General features: G+C 38.2%; 3 protein-coding genes across 3 annotated transcripts in view; all 3 read left to right on the forward strand.

Moving 5' to 3' along the window:
* LOC107585716 (chymotrypsin-like protease CTRL-1) overlaps window positions 1-1,748 on the forward strand; it is a 3,989-nt gene extending 2,241 nt beyond the window's left edge. Inside the window, exons 5-7 of the mRNA XM_016272856.1 lie at window positions 1,074-1,254; window positions 1,341-1,471; window positions 1,553-1,748. Of these exons, the coding sequence (XP_016128342.1) occupies window positions 1,074-1,254; window positions 1,341-1,471; window positions 1,553-1,714 (474 nt within the window). The 3' untranslated portion in view covers window positions 1,715-1,748. The remainder of the gene's footprint in view (window positions 1-1,073; window positions 1,255-1,340; window positions 1,472-1,552) is intronic.
* Window positions 1,749-12,243: 10,495 nt separating this feature from the next.
* Window positions 12,244-14,349, forward strand: LOC107585718 (chymotrypsin-like protease CTRL-1). Its single transcript, XM_016272858.1, has 7 exons — window positions 12,244-12,325; window positions 12,436-12,536; window positions 12,624-12,703; window positions 12,812-12,893; window positions 13,578-13,758; window positions 13,845-13,975; window positions 14,057-14,349. The coding sequence occupies exons 1-7, from the start codon at window positions 12,271-12,273 to the stop codon at window positions 14,216-14,218; spliced, it is 792 nt and encodes a 263-aa protein (XP_016128344.1). The 5' UTR covers window positions 12,244-12,270; the 3' UTR covers window positions 14,219-14,349.
* Window positions 14,350-16,550: 2,201 nt separating this feature from the next.
* On the forward strand, window positions 16,551-19,622 carry LOC107585764 (chymotrypsin B-like). The gene is made up of 6 exons (XM_016272918.1): window positions 16,551-16,865; window positions 18,017-18,096; window positions 18,205-18,286; window positions 18,982-19,162; window positions 19,249-19,379; window positions 19,461-19,622. Exons 1-6 carry the CDS (start codon window positions 16,551-16,553, stop codon window positions 19,620-19,622), a joined length of 951 nt encoding a protein of 316 aa, XP_016128404.1.
* The last annotated feature ends 1,639 nt before the right edge of the window (window positions 19,623-21,261 follow it).

Consider the following 21,261-nt stretch of genomic DNA (forward strand, 5'->3'; position numbering starts at 1 on the left):
ATCTCTGGTTCTTGGCCCTGGCAGGTCTCTCTTCAGGTAACTCATCTGTTTTTCAAACACACATTTGTCTGCTTTGTTTAAAGATTAAATTTCATGTTTTCAATGCTTTTACCTTTTGAACAGCACCCCAATGGTTTCCACTTCTGCGGAGGATCCCTGATAAACGAGAACTGGGTTCTCACTGCTGCCCAATGCGCTGTCATGTAAGATTCTTCAATCTGACAAACATCACATACAATAGTGGTTCATGAATACTCTGTCTGGTTTATTTCTGTCTTTTATCTATTCATTTTATTTTTATCTCTATTTAGGGTCTGCTCTCACCGTGTCATTCTTGGAGAACATAATCGTGGCTCCAATGATGAACCCATCCAGATCCAACTAGTTTCCAAGGTAACAATGCTTTATGATCTCAGTGGATCAGAGATATTGAAATTGGGGGAAAAAAGAGACCAATTGATATTGCTTTTGTTTTGGCCAATAATTACATACGGAATACAGCCAGAAATTATTTTTAATTGTTGTTTTATTACTGTGTGTTTTAAACATAATAATAACCAAGTCATCATTACACTACAAAAACATATTCATTATAAATATTTTAGTAGTAGGAGTATGTCCTGTAATTTAAGAAAAGGTGTGATCTAAAAGGTTGCAAAATGATTTTAATCTTTGTTTTAGACTTTATTATTATTGTTTAATTGAACTCACATATTTCTCATTTGTGATTGAAAGGACATAATTTGAAAGGTTAAACAGTTGTGGTTTTTTTAATCCGTGAACTCAATATTAAATATGCAATATTAATATGCAAATTGGTACAAATATCACACAACATGTCTCTTTCTAAGTGAAGTTTTGAGGTATAAAATGAATGCTATTGTATTCCTAAAACGCCAAAATAAACTAACATTTAACAACATCAACAAATTTTTTACAAATATAAAATTCAAGAAAACATCTCAACCTCATTCTAAAAACACCGGGTGTAAGTAAATGCTTACATCTTTATTTACCTTCTAAAAAGTCAGCTCTCACTACTAACTGATCATCCGTCTTGTATGTATATGCAGGTCATCACCCATCCGCTCTACAACAGGGCAAACTTCAACAATGACATTGCTCTGCTGAAACTGTCGGCTCCTGTCACATTTACTCCCCGTATCTCTCCTGTATGTCTGGCTACATCAAACACCAACATCCTGCCTGGAACCCGCTGCTTCACCACTGGCTGGGGCCAGACTGCCACCACAAGTCAGTCAGCTGTAAAACAAAAAGAGAATAAAAACACATCTGTTTACTGTGCAATGCAATGTGTCATGATTTCTTCTCTTTTTTAGCGAGCCCTGAGATCCTGCAGCAAACAGTTGTACCCATCATTAGTCCTGCTGTGTGCAGGCAGATCTGGGGTCAGAGCAGAATCACTGATGCCATGATCTGTGCTGGAGCCTCCGGTTCCTCAACTTGCCAGGTATATGAAGACAAATCAAAAAGAAACATATTACCATATTAATGTTGCTGTTGTTCAGTCTCAAATGTGTGTTTTCCGCAGGGTGATTCTGGTGGTCCTTTGGTGTGTGAGAGTTCAGGGGTCTGGACTCTGGTGGGCTCTGTGTCTTGGGAAAGAAGCACTTGTGACCCCCGTTTCCCTGCAGTCTTCGCCAGCATCTCCCAGCTGCGCTCTTGGATCGACAAGACTATTTCTTCCAACTAGATCACCAGTCTGAATATTTACTTTCTGTCTTTGATTCCCTGTTCGTGGTCTTTTTGTTTATGGGTTTGGGTCAGTCAATGACTTCATGCTGAAATCTGTGACTTCATACTGTTTTCCTGTTTCAGCTGTACAGATAATGAAAACGTTTCAATAAATGAGATGAGCAAAATAATAGCAATGGAGAATGTTGTAGAGTATAATTAATGACATGTAATATCAGACGGATAATATCAGACAAGTCCTTTGCTCAATCTAACTTGTGTTGCAGCCTGGAATTAAACCACACCATGCTGGTTTCGTCTGGCCAAACGAGACTTAGCCCCCCAGCCTTGTTTCTCCCAAGGTTTATTTTTCTCCATTTCTGTCACCGATGGAGTTTTAATTCCTTTTTTCCCTTTATTTGCAAGAAGAGCAACAACAAAACAACAACAAAAAAAACATATTTTAACAGTCGTCTTCAGAGGCATCGTTGCAAAACAATCATACTATCACAGTTGAAAACAAAGCAATTGCCAGGAAAAAACTAAAAATATTCATATATAGGCACCCAGTAATATGTTCACCTCAATTCGGTCCATGTAATGCCATGCAGTCCGTTCTTCAACATCCAACTCAAACTGTCTCCCAAGTGGGAGAGAAAAGGGTGCCAGGTTTTGTAAAACTGAAATAGCTTGTTTTTAAGGAAAGAAACTCAAGGCTTCAAATGGGATAATGTCCAATATACTCTTAGTCCACCGTGTCTTTGTTGGTGATTTTTCAGAAATCCACTGCTGCAATATGCAGCATCTGGCAGTAAAAAAAATTTTGAGCAGCTGGATCTAAGAAGAGCTCCAGGTGTTATATGAAAGAATCCCAAAAATACACACCAGTGGATCAAGGTCCAGAGAGATTCCCATTAAGACATGCCATTAAGAATGCCTTAACAGTCAATAATACACTGAAAATATGTACCGTCTTCCATTTTACACTTAACACAGGTCTTTGAAAATGTAAATTGAAAAGATGCCGAATTTATTAAAGATTTGAATAATTCTATCTTTGGAAAACTCAAGGGCTTGATCGCTGGAGCAAAAACATGACAGAGGCTTGCGGTTACGCAGAGAGCAGCATTACCCATCTTATAAGATTGTTAGCAAGGTTAAATTTGTCTAAAACCCAGAAAAGATAGGACCGCTCTATCCAGGCAAAAGCCTTCTCAGCATCGAGAGACACCACCAGTGATCCAACATGAACATTTTGTCAAAAAGCATTGAATATTCCTAGAGTTTTTGCTTCAAAATGATATGAAAATCATCTTACTCATTCACAGAAAACAATATATTGATTTAAATTTTCTACATTTTGTGTAGAAAAGGTATATAAGGGGGTGTGAATGGTCATGCATAATGCTGTGATTCACACCTAAGATGACAAAGGCCCGCATAATGTAATGAGTGCAGTTAAACAGTTTATTAGAAAGTTTATTAGAAAAAAAAAACAACAACACAAGAGTAAAGACGTCATGGGTGCAATATCCAAAACAGCGGCAGGAAACTTGAACAATATTTGAAGAGACTCATGGGAGTGTGTGCATCATCCAAAGATTAAACTACTTCAGTCTGTGTGCATTGAATTGATTTAATACATGAGTCTCACAATTTGAGTTGAATTACTGAAATAAATGAACTTTTCCACAACATTATAATTTATTGAGATGCACCTGTATAACTATCACATAAAATAACTTGAGATTCATTTGCGAGTGCAGTTAAACAGTTTATTAGAAAGTTTATTAGAAAAAAAAACAACAACACAAGAGTAAAGACGTCATGGGTGCAATATCCAAAATATCCAAAACAGCGGCAGGAAACTTGAACAATATTTGAAGAGACTCATGGGAGTGTGTGCATCACATGGTCTCAGCTGTGGTCCAGGTTCCTGTGCGGGCAGGAATCTCAGAGCCTGTGGAACATGTCAACGTCAGTCTCTGTTTTCCATTACCGAGTGGGCTGCTTTGCTTTGGCTCTCTTTGCAACAAGTTCTTTTACACTGTTATTCTCACATCTAAAATAAAAAAAATAAGCATGCTGTTTACACAAACTACATTATTAACATTATTGTGATGTTCACTGATACTAGTACTAATTTATCGAAACAAAAAACACAATTACCACTGTAGCAAATTAGCTCAAAAGGGAAATGTATATAAATAATTACAGTTAATTATGATTAATTACAATTATTTATATCAGCTGCCAGTAGTAACTGTAGCAGAATTAAATTGCCCTCAACTAATCTGTTCACAGAGGTCACAGAGCCAATGGTGACTTTTGGAGGGAAAGTTTACGACTTTTTGTCTTAGAGCATGGTATTTTGCATGGGCTGCTAATCTGAGATTTTTCGTCAGATAAGGCTTACACTCTACTAACAACAGAAATTAGGATTTCTTCGCTAAAATCAGGTAAGTTTCTTATCGTACGATTTAAACGCTTTATGGCACTGAAAACTTTCTACTGCTTGTAGGAAGGCACATTCAAGCTATAGTTTATCTGAGTTTATCAGAAGCTGGTATGCATGTATAAGACATTAATAAAATATATGAGACAAACACACAAGTTTGATACTGAGTCCGCTTGCAAATAATGTTTAAATGATTGCCCGCATTCTCCACCAATTATATAGCAAATCAGCTCAAAAGGGAAATGTATATAATAATTACAGTTAATTATGATTAATTACAATTATTTATATCAGCTCCCAGTAGTAACTGTAGCAGAATTAAATTGCCCTCAACTAATCTGATCGTCCAGCGAACATTCATTGTAAATTCATATCAACTCTAGGAAAGGGTATTTTCGTGGCCACAGAAAATACTTTCATACAGTATTAATGCATTAGAGCATGTAGTAAGGATCAAAATCGTAAAGGGGCATTAATTTGCAAGGCAGAATCAGAAACTCATGTAATTTGTGCACAAGAGTTTTATTAACTAAACACTAACACAAACTAGTCTAACAAACAAACAAACAAATAATCAATCATACATGGGAAAGGGCAAATGAGGCTTGATGGATGAACCATCAGGAAAAACCAGAGAATGAAGCTATGAAAAGAGTCAGTTAACCACCTGAGTGAAACCATCAGCGCCGTTTTAGAACGGGGTCCACAGCTTATACTAAACCTGTGTTTCGTTTAGTTAAATGTACGATACTTGCATTGCAGCTTTATCTCCTATTGAGCTCACACCTCCTGGAGGTCACAGAGCCAATGGTGACCTTTACTTTCGGAGGGAAAGTTTACGACTCTTTGTCTTAGAGCATTGTATTTTGCATATGTAATTTGATTGGGTGTTTATGCAAAAACTACTAAAGATTCTTAGAACACTAATATGTTGCATAGGTATAAACATATAATATAGGCTCTCAATTAGATCATCCGGAGACGAATTCATAGAGACCAAACATGGTATATGTAAGGTTACATGAATGAGTGGTTCTTTCATAAGCATGCATAAAACAGTATACAATACAAACGACAATATACAAGAACAGTAACAACATACACAATGACCTGAAGTATATGTGTGTTCATTCAAAGAAAGGTTTTCCTATGAATTAATGAGAGAAGAGTACATTTTTATGGGCATTATGTGTCAGTTTTAGAGAGACTTGAATAAGAGTTGATTCTCTCTACATACTTTTAGGTCGTAAAAGTTTCTGATCTTGCTGAGGGTTCCTGGTTGCCAAGGTAACCAGGGGCCTGGGGTCATTCCCAGACATGCTGGCACCCAGTATGTTTATTGGGTGAGGGGTCTGTGATTATTTGTTAATTTAATGAATAAATTATTTGTTAAATCTAATGAACAAATGTGTGTTTGATTGGTCCAAATGCTACACCACATAGCAAACATATTTTACCATACAACAATGGTAAATAAATCAAATGAATGTAACATCTCTAAAATAGTGAAAACACACTTACTCTAAGATTCTGAATGGAGTTGAAAACTGAACGAGCATCCCCTTCCTGTGTGAGATGCAGATGAAGGCAAGAGTGGTGTATTCAGTCCTAAAATAAACAATCGTTAGCATTTTTTCCCCCACAGTACCTTAGTATAGTATGCATAAATCATGACAATACAGAATGCCAATCAGGGGCGCCGCTAAGGGGGGGAAACTTAGGACAATTCTAAGGGCCCACGCACTTTTGGGGCCCCCAGAGATCTGATTTATTGGTAGTAACAGTAGTAGTAGTAATGTAATAGAAATGATAAATGTATCTACCAAAGAGTTACAAATAAAACAAAATTATGGCTTATTTCTGCATTTCTAGTAAAATTATCTCCCCCCATTCAATACATGGTTTCGTCCCGTCCTACGTAGCCTAGAGTCACTGAGTGAGATCATATGGTAAACTGTCTTCAAGTTTGAGGGGGTGCAAACCGAGCAGGACGATTTGGTCAGTCGCACTTTTAAACACATTTTAGTTTTGCTATCGAAAATCTACAAATTCACACTCTGATTACATAGAGCAGCAGCGAGGTTGTCATGGCAACCAGATACACTGCACGCGAATTACGGCTGCTTCTATTTTGCCACACTAAACTTAGCAATAAACACGTTGAAAATAATACACAATAAACATGTCTGTCAAAATGATCTTAAAGGAGGCTTTTATTAAGCAAATCAAGGAGTGAATTACTCATCAAATGTTTAAAAAAAATACTTTAGCTGGGTTTCCACAGGCAGGGTCACAATCTACAGTGTATGAAGCTAAAGGTTTTTGGGTTAAGGTTCATAATGTAGAACATTTTTAACATTGTATGCTGTATGTGCATATGTAGCAAGCAGACAAGGAATACAGCTGTTAAGCTAATAGTCACGTTTAGCTGAGTAAGATCATGATTGAGAAATGTTGGATACTGCTGGAAATGCTGGTGTTATGGTGTATACTATTTATTATTTTAGGATTTTTTTGTTTGCCGCAGTGAAGCATTTCTATTAATATAACTGATTATGTAGTCGAACTCATTCCATATCAGCAAAATAGTGTGGTACAGAAAGTATATGTCCATAGAAAAGGTTCTGAATTAATTATGTTACCGATACCTGATGGTCAAAAGCAATAGCAAAAGTAATAGGTTAATATTATTAAATTGCAGACAAAGATTTGAATAGCTAGGTTGGCTTGCACACTATATTGACAAAATTATTGGGACACCCTCTTCTAATGAACAGGTTTGACTACTTTAGTAATTTCCATGAGTACAAATCTTAATGTTTAAGTAATGATATTCTAGGGAATTGTGTGCTTCTAATATTTTTACCAACAGTTTGGACAGGACCTTGTGATAAAGTTCGTGAGGAGAAAGGAAGAAGTCGGAGTCGGCGTGACTGAGGCTCGTGGTAATTTATTCAGTATCACAGTAACAAACAAGGGCATGTCCACATGCATAAAGTAAACATAAATTCAGAGCACTTTGGCAATATTCTCTCTGATGACACAGTCCATACGCCACGAGTCCTCAGTCTGTCTCTCCCTGCCTCTTCCGTTTCCCAGAGGCTTTTCTTAACAGGTGAATGTCGTTCTGCACTTGACCTACTTACTCACCGCTCGTCTCCGACCACTTTCTCCCGCTGCAAACCCCGCTAAACCACGCTCCCCTCGCCACAGACCCTTTTCTATTCTGACACGACAATGCCTCTGTGTATAAGACATATTCTTTCATAGGGCCCAAAATTGCTAGCGGCGCCCCTGATGCCAATAACAAAGAAACTACATTTTAACACTATCAACCACTAATAATATTACCATATTGTCTAGGCATAATAAAAGAACAATATCTATTCTGTGCACTTACTCAGTATAATTTTCCAGCGAACTCAAAACTGAACGACACTCATGTGCCTTTCTTGTGCAAGATGCCGGTGATGCAGCCACAGTCCTAAACAAAAATTAAAACCGTTTCAAACATTTCAGTATCATTACGCCAGTCTTCAGTGTCACATGTTCCTTCAGAAATAATTCTAATATTCAGATTTTCTGCTCAAAAACATGTATTATTATTATTATTGTTGTTGTTGTTGAAAACAGCTTAGTATATTTTCAGGTTTCTCTGATTAATAGAAAGTCCCCCCCACACTAAAATTAATAAGCAAATAAATAATTAAATACGTGAGCATGTTGATAGAAACTATATTATTACATTAGCAATCACTAATATTTCCCACGTGATTTTATATCATAGATGCACATACAGTATAAAAAGGACATTGTATCTGATAAACTATATTATTATTGGTAAGCACGTTTGAAGATATTTGCAGACAGGGTCACAGTAATGATTGGTCTAAACATTCTTAGACATTACTTTTATATCGTGTAAACAATTACTTTTATATATTGTTTATAGTATTGAACATAAAACCATCCTCACGCCTTACATTTAGATGTAATGAAAGTTTGCCTATCATATTTCAAAATGTTGCAATCGATTTCACACATTTTAGTCTGAAATTATAGTTTGGGAAAAGTCCAACTAGTAAATGTGTTCAAGTTTGTCACAACAACACATTATCTAATGCAAATAAGAAACATTACTTACTCGACATGAAAGATCTCCTCTGCTGGCTCCAGCCGCGCTCGCGTTCTGTTTGTAAGGTAGACATAAAGCTTTTCCTCTCAGCGCTCTGGGGTTAATACAAGGCTTTTTCCTCTCAGCGTGTCTTCTAAGGTAAATACAAGGCTTATTCCTCTCAGCGTCTTCTTCCAAAAACGAAAAGTATCCGAGATGAGCATGTTGCTGCTTTGTTTACGGTGATGTTTACGGTTTACATGTCGTGCGTCTCATGTGGAGATTTGTAATATCAATAGCGGCGAGAAGCACGTGGGCGTGATCTAATTAGAGATAATGAGAACAGATAGGAAAAACTGGACCTGACGTTGGTTTCATACGGATTACTTTATCACAGAATATTTGTTTTCGGTAAGAGTTACTTCATTTATACACCCTGTATAGTTTCTTGATTTTACAAAAGCACATTGTTTTGTTGTTATTATGACTATACACAAATAAAAGTAGACCCTTTGCAGTTTAAAACGATACCTTATTCTTTTCTGTACGGTCAAAATTGACGGAGTATTTTTTGTTATTTTCGCGGTCATCAAGAAAATACGAGACAGACCGCACACGACCCCAGGGGGTTAATCTCTTTATTACTGTATACTTTCTGTCCAAATGAGTTTTGAATTTTGGTTCCTTGCCACTGTTTGATTCCTCACCATTTTGGTGTGGCGGGCTGGCCCTATTGGGTGATTGGACAACTTCCTGTTACGGAGGTTCCCGCTACTCACGTGCTTCATGGCCCTATGCAGGAGGGTCAGGTGATAACAATGAGTTCATTAGGTACGGTCTCTCCGCATGTGCTTCCTGTTTTTGCAGACGCCAATGGCTCTCTGCAATCAGAGGATATCTCGGCACCTGCAGTTCAGCAGCTTCCAAGCATAGAACGGTTAAAGCCCCTGGCAGACTATTGGGCCGTGCGGCGATGCCTGCCCGAGATCTCGCAGTGGGTGCTACATACCATTCGACACGGTTACACCATCCAATTCCGGAAAGGGCCACCTCCTTTCAGCGATGTTATTTTCACGATGGTGCGTCCCTGCAAGGCCTCAGCGATGAGTCAGGAGATTGTGTCACTCCTAGAGAAAGGGGCTACAGAAGAAGTACCCCTCACTCAAAAAGGATGGCGGTTTACGTCTGATTTTGGACTTGCGTCGCCTAAATCTTGCACTCAGAGTGAGCAAGTTCAAGATGCTGAGGTTAAAATCCATATCGTCTCATATCCGAACCAGAGATTGGTTTGTAATTATCGATCTAAAGGATGCGTACCTTCACATCCAGTTCTGGCCCACTCAGATGTAGTTTTTGGAATTGGTCAGTCTGCTAGCCGGCCCCACTTGGGAGGTTCTCCTCAGACACGACCTGCTGACTCAGGCTCGGGGCATGATTTAACATCCTCACCCGGATTTCCGGAAGTTATGGGTGTGGCCCCTGAGTGGAGTGTATTAATGTGTTCTGGTCTCTCGGCGGAGATTACCAACACTATTCTTAATGCTATGGCTCCCTCCACAAGACGCTTGTATGCCCTTAAGTGGAAGCTTTTTGCCTCCTGGTGTAGGCAACGCAATCTTGACCCAGTCCATTGCCCTGTAGGCTTGATATTGGAGTTTCTTCAGAGTAAATTTTCTAAGGGGGTGGCCCCTGCCACTCTTAAGGTTTATGTGGCAGCCATATATATCTGCTGAGCATGTACCCATGGGAGGTGTTTCTGTTGGACGTCACCCTCTATGGTTTCCCATTTCTTGCAGGGGTGCATCTGCCCGGAGAGGGTGTTGAAGTTCTATGTCGACCGCACAGCCCAGTGGTGTGGATCTGGCCAGTTGTTTGTATGTTTTAGTGGTAAAAACAAAGGGACTGCCATCCTTCCAGCTATCTTCAGGTACATGAAGGTGTTATGGTATATTGTTCCCATAGTAATGATGTCATTGCAGCATTGAGTGAACCTATGAAAGGTTGAACCTACATCTCGGTTACGTATGTAACCTTGGTTCCCTGAATAGGGAACGATATGCCGTGATGCTGGCCGTTCCTGTACCTTCGATAGCACTTCCTTTGTAATGTGGAAATCTGATGAATTTGCACGTAGCATGCTGCTATGAGCATATGTGACGTATTCTTGGGTCGGTGCTAAGTGCTATTGACCAATGAATTGGCATGAAGGTATAAGGCCTTCAGACATTCGTCACACCAAAGGTGTTTCCCATAGCAATGATGGCATCGCAGCATCTCATTCCCTATTCAGGGATCTTCATTAGCCGCCATAGGGAAATAATGAGAAGAATAATAAAGTGCAGTAAATGGTAAAACTATTTGCACTACAAGCCAGTGTGTTCATAATTAAGATAATACATTTAAATAATATGGTAAGACACACCAATTTGCAATAGCAAGCAAAACAAGCTGTTTTTTACATCTAAAAATAACTGGAAGCATGGCACCACTGGAAAGATGACACCAGAAGCCAGACACATTAAATTAACAAATGGCAGCGACCATTCTTACGGGGAAAAATTAGGTGGATAGCTTAATTTTTATTTGTGCATTTTAATACTTATGCGTGCAAAATACAGAAAGAACAATGATATGTAAAAATAATATTCTGATGATAAGTAAAAATGATATTATGCAATGAAATATAAAGGAAATATAAAAAACCTTTATATTTCCTTTATATTTCGTTGCATTTACAATATTTTGAGCAGCAGGTGCTGCCAGAATGTGGTGTTTCAGGCGCTTCGAAACAGTAAATCCTTTTGTGAAACATTGGTTCAGTTGATTAAGAGCTTCAAAAATATTTGTTTTCCTCTAATTTGCTTGGAAGTGTGCCTGAATGAAACAATGAAAGAGGAGTTTTCACAGGTTTCTCAGAGGTTATGTAAAGTACTTAAGATTGTATTGTCTTCTTGTATGAGGAGGTTTGAGGGACAAAAGCCCTATCTGAATTGTGAAAAACTGAACCCATTAATTTATATTGTAGACATACCATGTAAACATGATTCAAACAAAATAAAGCTGGCTATAGCATTTTATGAATTAAAATGATTTTTAAAAATCGGACATTTTTTAAATGATTAGGGTTTTGTATAGTAAAGGCAAACTAGCCTTATCTTCCACACACAAATATAACACGTATAACCAATGGACAGAGTGCTGATTAAAAAGAAACAAAAATTAATACAAAAAAAAAAGATTAAACCAATCTAATATATAAAATGTGTCGGCAGTATGTAACAAGCATTACTTTTATTTGCATCAGTAAAGAATAGCAGTTTACCGTATTATGTTTTCTAGAAAATAATGTAAAAAATGTAAGTGATGTTGCAGAAAAGCACACCAGTTCGTAACACTCTTGCTTTAAAGAACTTGTTTGACCAGTTTATTGTCCTTACTTTTATCTAAAGTGGTGTTAAAGAAACTGATATTAGTACTAAGTTTTACTTTAGCCCAGCTCTCATACCTGATATAATCCTAGTGTGACACAACTTTAGTCCCATCCTCTTTAGTATCACTGTCTTGCAACGGCTTGCCAAGGTTGAATCCGTGATTAGTTAATGTCAAAGATTTATTGGGAAAGCAGTTCTTTTACTGCAAGTATAGCATGATAAATTGACTGAAATTTCAACACAGCAACAACAAACGTTACTTCTAATCCAAAACAATCAATGACATAATAACATACAATGAGAGAGTTGAAATCATGATGCTTCTCAAGGAAATAGTCAGAAGACATAAAGCCCTTCATGAGGTCAAACAAAGGAAAATTCATCCTGTTTGCACGTAAAATATCAGCTCTGGACAATGAAAGATAAAAAAATTCCTCAGCTATGAGCTCACTGGATCTGATGGGATGGACCTCCCTCACGTCTCAGATTGATCAGCTGCTGTAAATGATATAAAAGCAAGAGAGAGCACCTACAGATACATCAGTGAGATACATCACAAACTCATCTACATCATGACCTTCACCATCTTCTCCATCACCTGCCTTGCCCTGGTGGCCTCTGCTCTGGGTAAGTGTCTCCTATTTCGCAAGAATAATGATGGACAAATAGAGAAAATGCAAAACCTAAACTGAGAGCCCCCTGCCTCATGAATAATGTGTTACATTTTGTAATAACAGGTTGTGGAGTGCCTGCGATTAAACCACAGACGATCGGCAGCAGGATTGTGAACGGACAGAATGCCATCTCTGGTTCTTGGCCCTGGCAGGTCTCTCTTCAGGTAACTCATCTGTTTTTCAAACACACATTTATCTGCTTTGTTTAAAGATGAAATTTCATGTTTTCAATGCTTTTACCTTTTAAACAGCACCCCAATGGTTTCCACTTCTGTGGAGGATCCCTGATAAACGAGAACTGGGTGCTCACTGCTGCCCAATGTGCTGTCATGTAAGATTCTTCAATCTGACAAACATCACATACAATAGTGGTTCTTAAATACTCTGTCTGTTTTGTTTCTGTCTTTTATCTATTCATTTTATTTTTATCTCTCTTTAGGGTGGGTTCTCACCGTGTTATTCTTGGAGAACATAATCGTGGCTCCAATGATGAACCCATCCAGTTCCAACTAGTTTCCAAGGTAACAATGTTTTATGATCTCAGTGGATCAGAGATATTGAATTTGAAAAAAAGAGACCAATTGATATTGATTTTGTTCTGGCCAATATTAATTACATACGGAATACAGCCAGAAATAATTTTTAATTGATGTTTTATTCTTGTGTTTTTTAAACATAATAATAACCAAGTCATCATTACACTACAAAAACATATTCATTATAAATATTTTAGTAGTAGGAGTATGTCCTGTAATTTAAGAAAAGGTGTGATCTAAAAGGTTGCAAAATGATTTTAATCTTTGTTTTAGATTTTATTATTGTTATTGTTTAATTGGAACTCACATATTTCTCATTTGTGATTGATTGAACGGACATCATATAAAAGGTTAAACAGTTAATATTACAGTAATATTACAGCTGAAAAGTGTGCAAATGGTAAAAATATCAGTCAACATGTCTTATTCTAATTGAAGTTTTGAGGTATAAATGTATGCTATTGTATTCCTAAAACATGCCAAAATAAACTAATATTTAACAACAAAATAAACACATTTTTTACAAATATGAAATTCAGTACAGGAAAGAAAACATCCAAACCACATTCTAAAAATACAGGGTGTAAGTAAATGCTTACATCTTTATTTACCTTCTAAAAAGCTCAGCTCTCACTACTAACTGATCATCCGTCTTGTATGTATATGCAGGTCATCACCCATCCACTCTACAACAGGGCAAACTTCAACAATGACATTGCTCTGCTGAAACTGTCGGCTCCAGTCACATTTACTCCCCGTATCTCTCCTGTATGTCTGGCTGCATCAAACACCAGCATCCTGCCTGGAACCCGCTGCTTCACCACTGGCTGGGGCCAGACTGCCTCCACAAGTCAGTCAGCTGTAAAACATCAAGAGAATAACAACACATCTGTTTACTGTGCAATGCAATGTGTCATGATTTCTTCTCTTTTTTAGCGAGCCCTCTGATTCTGCAGCAAACAGTTGTACCCATCATTAGTCCTGCTGTGTGCAGGCAGATCTGGAGTCAGAGCAGAATTACTGATGCCATGATCTGTGCTGGAGCCTCCGGTTCCTCATCTTGCAAGGTATATGAAGACAAATCAAGAAGAAACACATTACCTTATTAATGTTGCTGCTGTTCAATCTCAAATGTGTGTTTTCCGCAGGGTGATTCTGGTGGTCCTCTGGTGTGTGAGAGTTCAGGGGTCTGGACTCTGGTGGGCTCTGTGTCTTGGGAAAGAAGCACTTGTGACCCCCGTTTCCCTGCAGTCTACGCCAGCATCTCCCAGCTGCACTCTTGGATCAACATGACTATTTCTTCCAACTAGATCACCAGTTTGAATATTTACTTTCTGTCTTTGATTCCCTGTTGGTGGTCTTTTTGTTTATGGGTTTGTGTCACTCAATGACTTCATACTGTTTTCCTGTTTCAGCTGTACAGATAATGTAAACGTTTCAATAAATGAGAGGAGTAAAAATAAAATGGAAAAAAAAGCAATGGAGAATGTTGTAGAGTGTAATTAATGACATGTAATATCAGACGGGTAATATCAGACAAGTCCTCTGCTCAATCTGACTTGTGTTGCAGCCTGGAATGAAACCAGACCATGCTGGTTTCGTCTGGCCACACGAGACTCGTCCCCCTATCCTTGTTTCTCCCAAGGTTTTCTTTGCCCCATTTCTGTCACCGACAAAGTTTTTTTTTTTTTCTTTATTTGCAAGAAGAGCAACAACAAAAAACATACATTAACAGTCGTCTTCACAGGCATTGTAGTAAAACAATCATACTGTCACAGTCGAAAGCAAAGCAATTGCCAGGAAAAAACAAAAAATAATGATAATAGTAATAAATAATTAAATAACAAAAAATAAAAATACAACAGGTGGAGGCACCCAGAAATAGGTTAAACTCAATTCGGTCCATGTAATGCCATGCAGTCCGTTCTTCAACATCCAACTCAAACTGTAACCCAAGTGGGAGAGAAAAGGGTGCCAAGTTTTGTGAAACTGAAATTGTTTTTAAGGGCTTCTAATGGAATAATGTCCAATACACTCTTAGTCCATGGTGTCTTTGTTGGTGGTTTTTCAGAAACCCACTGCTGCAATATGCAGCATCTGGCAGTAAATAACATTGAGCAGCTGAATCCAAGAAGAGCTCCAGGTGTTATATGAAAGAAACCCTAAAATACACACCAGTGGGTCAAGGTCCAGAGAGATTAAGAACAGTCAATAATACAATGAAAATATGTACCGTCTTCCATTTTACACTTAAGTCTTTGAAAATGTAAATTGAAAAGCTGCTGAATTTATTAACAATTTGAATAATGCTTTGGAAAACTCAAGAGCTCAATCACTGGAGCAAATACATGACAGAGGCTTGTGGTTATATATAGAGCAGCATTACCCACTTTATAAGATTGTTAGTGTGGCAGTAAGTGGTCAGGAGCTTGAAAATTACCAATAATAAGAGAAATCCTATAGTCGACTACGCCACCCAGAATACACCGGGACATAACAGCCCTAAGCAAAGGGACACAGTTTCGTTGCCAAAGGCAGGGTGAGCATAAGGATAGACAGATATAAACAAAAATCACTTTATTAACATACAATTAATAAAAACACATACAACACTTCACAAGGTCTCAATACATCACACGTCTTTACCAGTAACTTACAAAACAAGTACAATACAATAGCATAACAAAATAAGAGGGAGGTGGCCAGCAAAGACCCTCAGATTTCTACCCCACACTCAATACTCATGACACACACTCGTGAAAAATCTAAAATATTAAACACAGCACTCCATGTGGACACGCAGTACAAGGTACCATGGCCAACTCCTCCCACCTAAATCCACGCACCAAACGATACAAAATATAATAGGACCCAGATGAATTCCAGACAGAACTATAACAGAACAAAACAGAGTAGAGCAGAGCAGAAGGGCAGTCAGTTACTTGAGGTTTGTTAGGCTTCAATTAAGATCATTGGAAACGCCTGGACTTGCGATCAATCCAAGAAAACAGTACAATGCTGCAATACACATGGTCGCTCACCATGCAGGATTACAGCTACTTGGAGGCCCATATTTGAAAACTGGTCAACAGCCAGCACACAACAGACAGGAGCATAACCCAACTGCTAGCACTCATTCAAAGCGCCACATGTCACAGAAGGGCGGTACCAAGAGTGATGCATCCCAAGCAACCAAACACTTCCCCCTTTTATATGCACAACACAGGCACTAATTGGCTCATGAAACTTACCCAACTGACCAATCATGATAAATTACAAACACTGATAGGTTCACCTGTTTGGATAACGCCAGCCAATCATACTGGGTCTATACCTCACTCTGCTACATTCCACCCCAACGTCAGGCATCGTCGCCCCGACGATGGACAAACCTTAGAAATTATCCCAAGGCCTGAAGAAAACTGACACGGCACTGGATATTACACCAGAGGGTGACATGGCACCTTTTACCACCTCGCCCACTGTCCTTGGCAAGCAGTAGACATTTCGGTACTGACCAGCTTAATGAAAAAATAATCTTAATCGTCAAGAACCCTTGAAGGGAAACTAGCCACGTTAATGCCACTTAAATTGACTAATTGAATTTTACACCAGTGATACACACATTCACTGGCATCGGAAATGCCCCAACTTACCTACACCAATGACGGTGAGGCTATCAATCCCACTGGAAGGCCAGATTTAGAGGGCTCAAAAAGCACAACCAAACAGAGAATGTCTCATTGGATAGTGGAGGCTATCTCTATGGCCTATGAGGCGCGTGGTTTGACTTCGCCTCTAGGGGTGTGTGCTCATTCAACAAGAGCAATGGCTTCTTCTCAGGCTCTCTTTAAGGGGTCTTCGTTGGAAAATATTTGTGCTGCAGCAGGATGGTCCTCTCCTAGCACTTTCATCAAGTTCTACAGTCTGGATGTAAGGACGGCTCCTGGCTCCCAGGTTTTGTCCGCTTGAGCAGATGCTTTCCTTGGTCTTCCAGCTATGTTCATGTACATGAAGGTGTTATGGTATATTGTTCCCATAGTAATGATGTTATCGCAGCATTGAGTGAACCTATGAAAGGGAACGTCTCGGTTACGTATGTAACCTTGGTTCCCTGAATAGGGAACGATATGCCGTGATGCTGGCCGTTCCTGTACCTTCGATAGCACTTCCTTTGTAATGTGGAAATCTGATGAATTTGCACGTAGCATGCTGCTATGAGCATATGTGACGTATTCTTAGGGCAGTGCTAAGTGCTCTTGGCCAATGAATTGGCATGAAGGTATAAGGACTTCAGACATTCGTCACACCAAAGGTGTTTCCCATAGCAATGATGTAATCGCAGCATCTCGTTCCCTATTCAGGGAATCAAGGTTACATATGTAACCGAGATGTTTTCTGTGAAAGTGTGAGACTTCCGGTTCATTAGCCACCATAGGGAAATAACGAGAAGAATAATAAAGTGCAGTAAATGGTAAAACTGTTTGCACTACAAGCCAGTGTGTTCATAATTAAGATAATACATTTAAATAACATGGTAAGACACACCAATTTGCAATATCAAGCAAAACAAGCTGTTTTTTACTTCTAAAAATAACTGGAAGCATGGCACCACTGGAAGGATGACACCAGAAGCCAGACACATTCAATTAACAAATGGCAGCGACCGCTCTTACGGGGAAAAATTAGGTGGATAGTGTAGCTTCATTTTTCTTCGTGCATTCTAATACTTATGCGTGCATAATACAAAAAGAACACTGATACGTAAAAATAATATTCTGATGATAAGTAAAAAGTATAATATGCAATGAAATATAAAGGAAATATAAAAAACCTTTATATTTCCTTTATATTTCGTTGCATTTACAATATTTTGAGCAGCAGGTGCTGCCAGAATGTGGTGTTTCAGGCGCTTCGAAACAGTAAATCCTTTTGTGAAACATTGGTTCAGTTGATTAAGAGCTTCAAAAATATTTGTTTTCCTCTAATTTTCTTGGAAGTGTGCCTGAATGAAATAACAGGTAACTCATCTGTTTTTCAAACACACATTTGTCTGCTTTGTTTAAAGAGTAAATTTCATGTTTTCAATGCTTTTACCTTTTAAACAGCACCCCAATGGTTTCCACTTCTGCGGAGGATCCCTGATAAACGAGAACTGGGTGCTCACTGCTGCCCAATGCGCTGTCATGTAAGATTCTTCAATCTGACAAACATCACATACATTAGTGGTTCATAAATACTCTGTCTGGTTTATTTCTGTCTTTTATCTATTCATTTTATTTTTATCTCTCTTAAGGGTGGGCTCTCACCGTGTCATTCTTGGAGAACATAATCGTGGCTCCAATGATGAACCCATCCAGTTCCAACTAGTTTCCAAGGTAACAATGCTTTATGATCTCAGTGGATCAGAGATATTGAAATTGAAAAAAAAGAGACCAATTGATATTGATTTTGTTCTGGCCAATATTAATTACAGCCAGAACTAATTTTCAATTGATGTTTTATTACTGTGTTTTTTAAACATAATAATAACCAAGTCATCATTACACTACAAAAACATATTCATTATAAATATTTTAGTAGTAGGACTATGTCCTGTAATTTAAGAAAAGGTGTGATCTAAAAGGTTGCAAAATGATTTTAATCTTTGTTTTAGATTTTATTATTGTTATTGTTTAATTGAACTCACATATTTCTCATTTGTGATTGAACGGACATCATTTAAAAGGTTAAACAGTGTTGTGTTTATTTTGTGTTTTTTTAATCAGTGAACTCAATATAACAGCTGAAAAGTGTGCAAATTGGTAAAAATATCAGTCAACTTGTATTTTTCTAATTGAAGTTTTGAGGAATAAAATGTATGCTATTGTATCCCTAACACCTGCCAAAATAAACTAATATTTAACAACAAAATAAACAAATTTTTTACAAATATAAAATTTAGTACAGTAAAGAAAACATCCAAACCACATTCTAAAAACACCGGGTGTAAGTAAATGCTTACATTTTTATTTACCTTCTAAAAAGTCAGCTCTCACTACTAACTGATCATCCGTCTTGTATGTATATGCAGGTCATCACCCATCCACTCTACAACAGGGCAACCTTCAACAATGACATTGCTCTGCTGAAACTGTCGGCTCCAGTCACATTTACACCCCGTATCTCTCCTGTATGTCTGGCTACATCAAACACCAACATCCTGCCTGGGACCCGCTGCTTCACCACTGGCTGGGGCCAGACTGCCACCACAAGTCAGTCAGCTGTGAAACAAAAAGAGAATAAAAACACATCTGTTTACTGTGCAATGCAATGTGTCATGATTTCTTCTCTTTTTTAGCGAGCCCTGAGATCCTGCAGCAAACAGTTGTACCCATCATTAGTCCTGCTGTGTGCAGGCAGATCTGGGGTCAGAGCAGAATTACTGATGCCATGATCTGTGCTGGAGCCTCCGGTTCCTCAACTTGCCAGGTATATGAAGACAAATCAAGAAGAAACACATTACCATATCAATGTTGCTGTTGTTCAGTCTCAAATGTGTGTTTTCCGCAGGGTGATTCTGGTGGTCCTCTGGTGTGTGAGAGTTCAGGGGTCTGGACTCTGGTGGGCTCTGTGTCTTGGGAAAGAAGCACTTGTGACCCCCGTTTCCCTGCAGTCTACGCCAGCATCTCCCAGCTGCACTCTTGGATCGACAAGACTATTTCTTCCAACTAGATCATCAGTCTGAATATTTACTTTCTGTCTTTGATTCCCTGTTGGTGGTCTTTTTGTTTATGGGTTTGGGTCAGTCAATGACTTCATGCTGAAATCTGTGACTTCATACTGTTTTCCTGTTTCAGCTGATAATGATAATGAAAACGTTTCAATAAATGAGATGAGTAAAATAATAGCAATGGAGAATGTTGTAGTGTGTTATTAATGACATGTAATATCAGACGGGTAATATCAGACAAGTCCTCTGCTCAATCTGACTTGAGTTGCAGCCTGGAATTAAACCACACCATACTGGTTTTGTCTGGCCAAACGAGACTTGTCCCCCTAGCCTTGTTTCTCCCAAGGTTTACTCTGCTCCATTTCTGTCACCGAAGGACTTTTAGTTTATTTTTTTCCTTTATTTGCAACAACAAAAACAACAACAAAAAACATACATTAACAGTCGTCTTCAGAGGCATCGTAGTAAAACAATCATACTGTCACAGTTGAAAACAAAGCAATTGCCAGGAAAAAAAAAATATTAATGATAATAGTAGTAATAAATAATTAAATAATAAAAAAGAAAAATACAACCGGTGGAGGCACCCAGAAATATGTTCACCTCAATTTGGTCCATGTAATGCCATGCAGTCCGTTCTTCAACATCCAACTCAAACTGTCTCCCAAGTGGGAGAGAAAAGGGTGCCAAGTTTTGTAAAACTGAAATAGCTTGTTTTTAAGGAAAAAAAACCAAGGCTTCAAATGGAATAATGTCCAATACACTCTTAGTCCACGGTGTCTTTGTTGGTGGTTTTTCAGAAATCCACTGCTGCAATATGCAGCGTCTGGCAGTAAATACAATTTTGAGCAGCTGGATCTAAGAAGAGCTCCAGGTGTTATATGAAAGAATCCCTAAAATACACACCAGTGGGTCACGGTCCAGAGAGATTCCCATTAAGACATGCCATTAAGAATGCCTTAAGAACAGTCAATAATACAAAGAAAATATGTACCATCTTCCATTAACACAAGTCTTTGAAAATGTCAATTGAAAAGCTGCCGAATTTATTAAAGATTTGAATAATTCTATTTTTGGAAAACTCAAGGGCTTGATCGCTGGAGCAAATACATGACAGAGGCTTGCGGTTACGCATAGAGCAGCATTACCCATCTTATAAGATTGTTAGCAAGGTTAAATTTGCCTTAAACCCAGAAAAGATAGGACCACTCTATCCTGTCAAAAGCCTTCTCAGCGTCGAGAGGCACCACCAGTGATCCAACATGAACATTTTGTCCATGCTATACAACATTCAAAAAGCATTGAATATTATTACAGGAATTTCATTTTCTATTATTAAGTATCATCAGTAGAGATTATATGAGAAATTACAGCTTCTGACCTTTAAGACAAAACATTAGCAATCACCTTCCTGTCTACGTTTAATAAAGACATTGTTCAGTAGGATAAACTTTCTTCTGCTTTTTTTTTTTTTTAGAATGAATTAGCCTCCAACATTGAATATGGCAAGCTGCCTGTGTCAAAAGAGTGAGACAGCATTCTAAGTAAAGGAGGGACTAGAAGATCTTCAAATTCTTTATAGATCTCTGAAGTAAGCCCATTGGGCTTATTTACATAAGTAATTTACGTTATATAGTAATA

Source organism: Sinocyclocheilus grahami, unplaced genomic scaffold (assembly GCF_001515645.1).
Source record: "Sinocyclocheilus grahami isolate Dianchi unplaced genomic scaffold, SAMN03320097.WGS_v1.1 scaffold74.1, whole genome shotgun sequence".
NCBI lineage: Eukaryota > Metazoa > Chordata > Actinopteri > Cypriniformes > Cyprinidae > Sinocyclocheilus > Sinocyclocheilus grahami.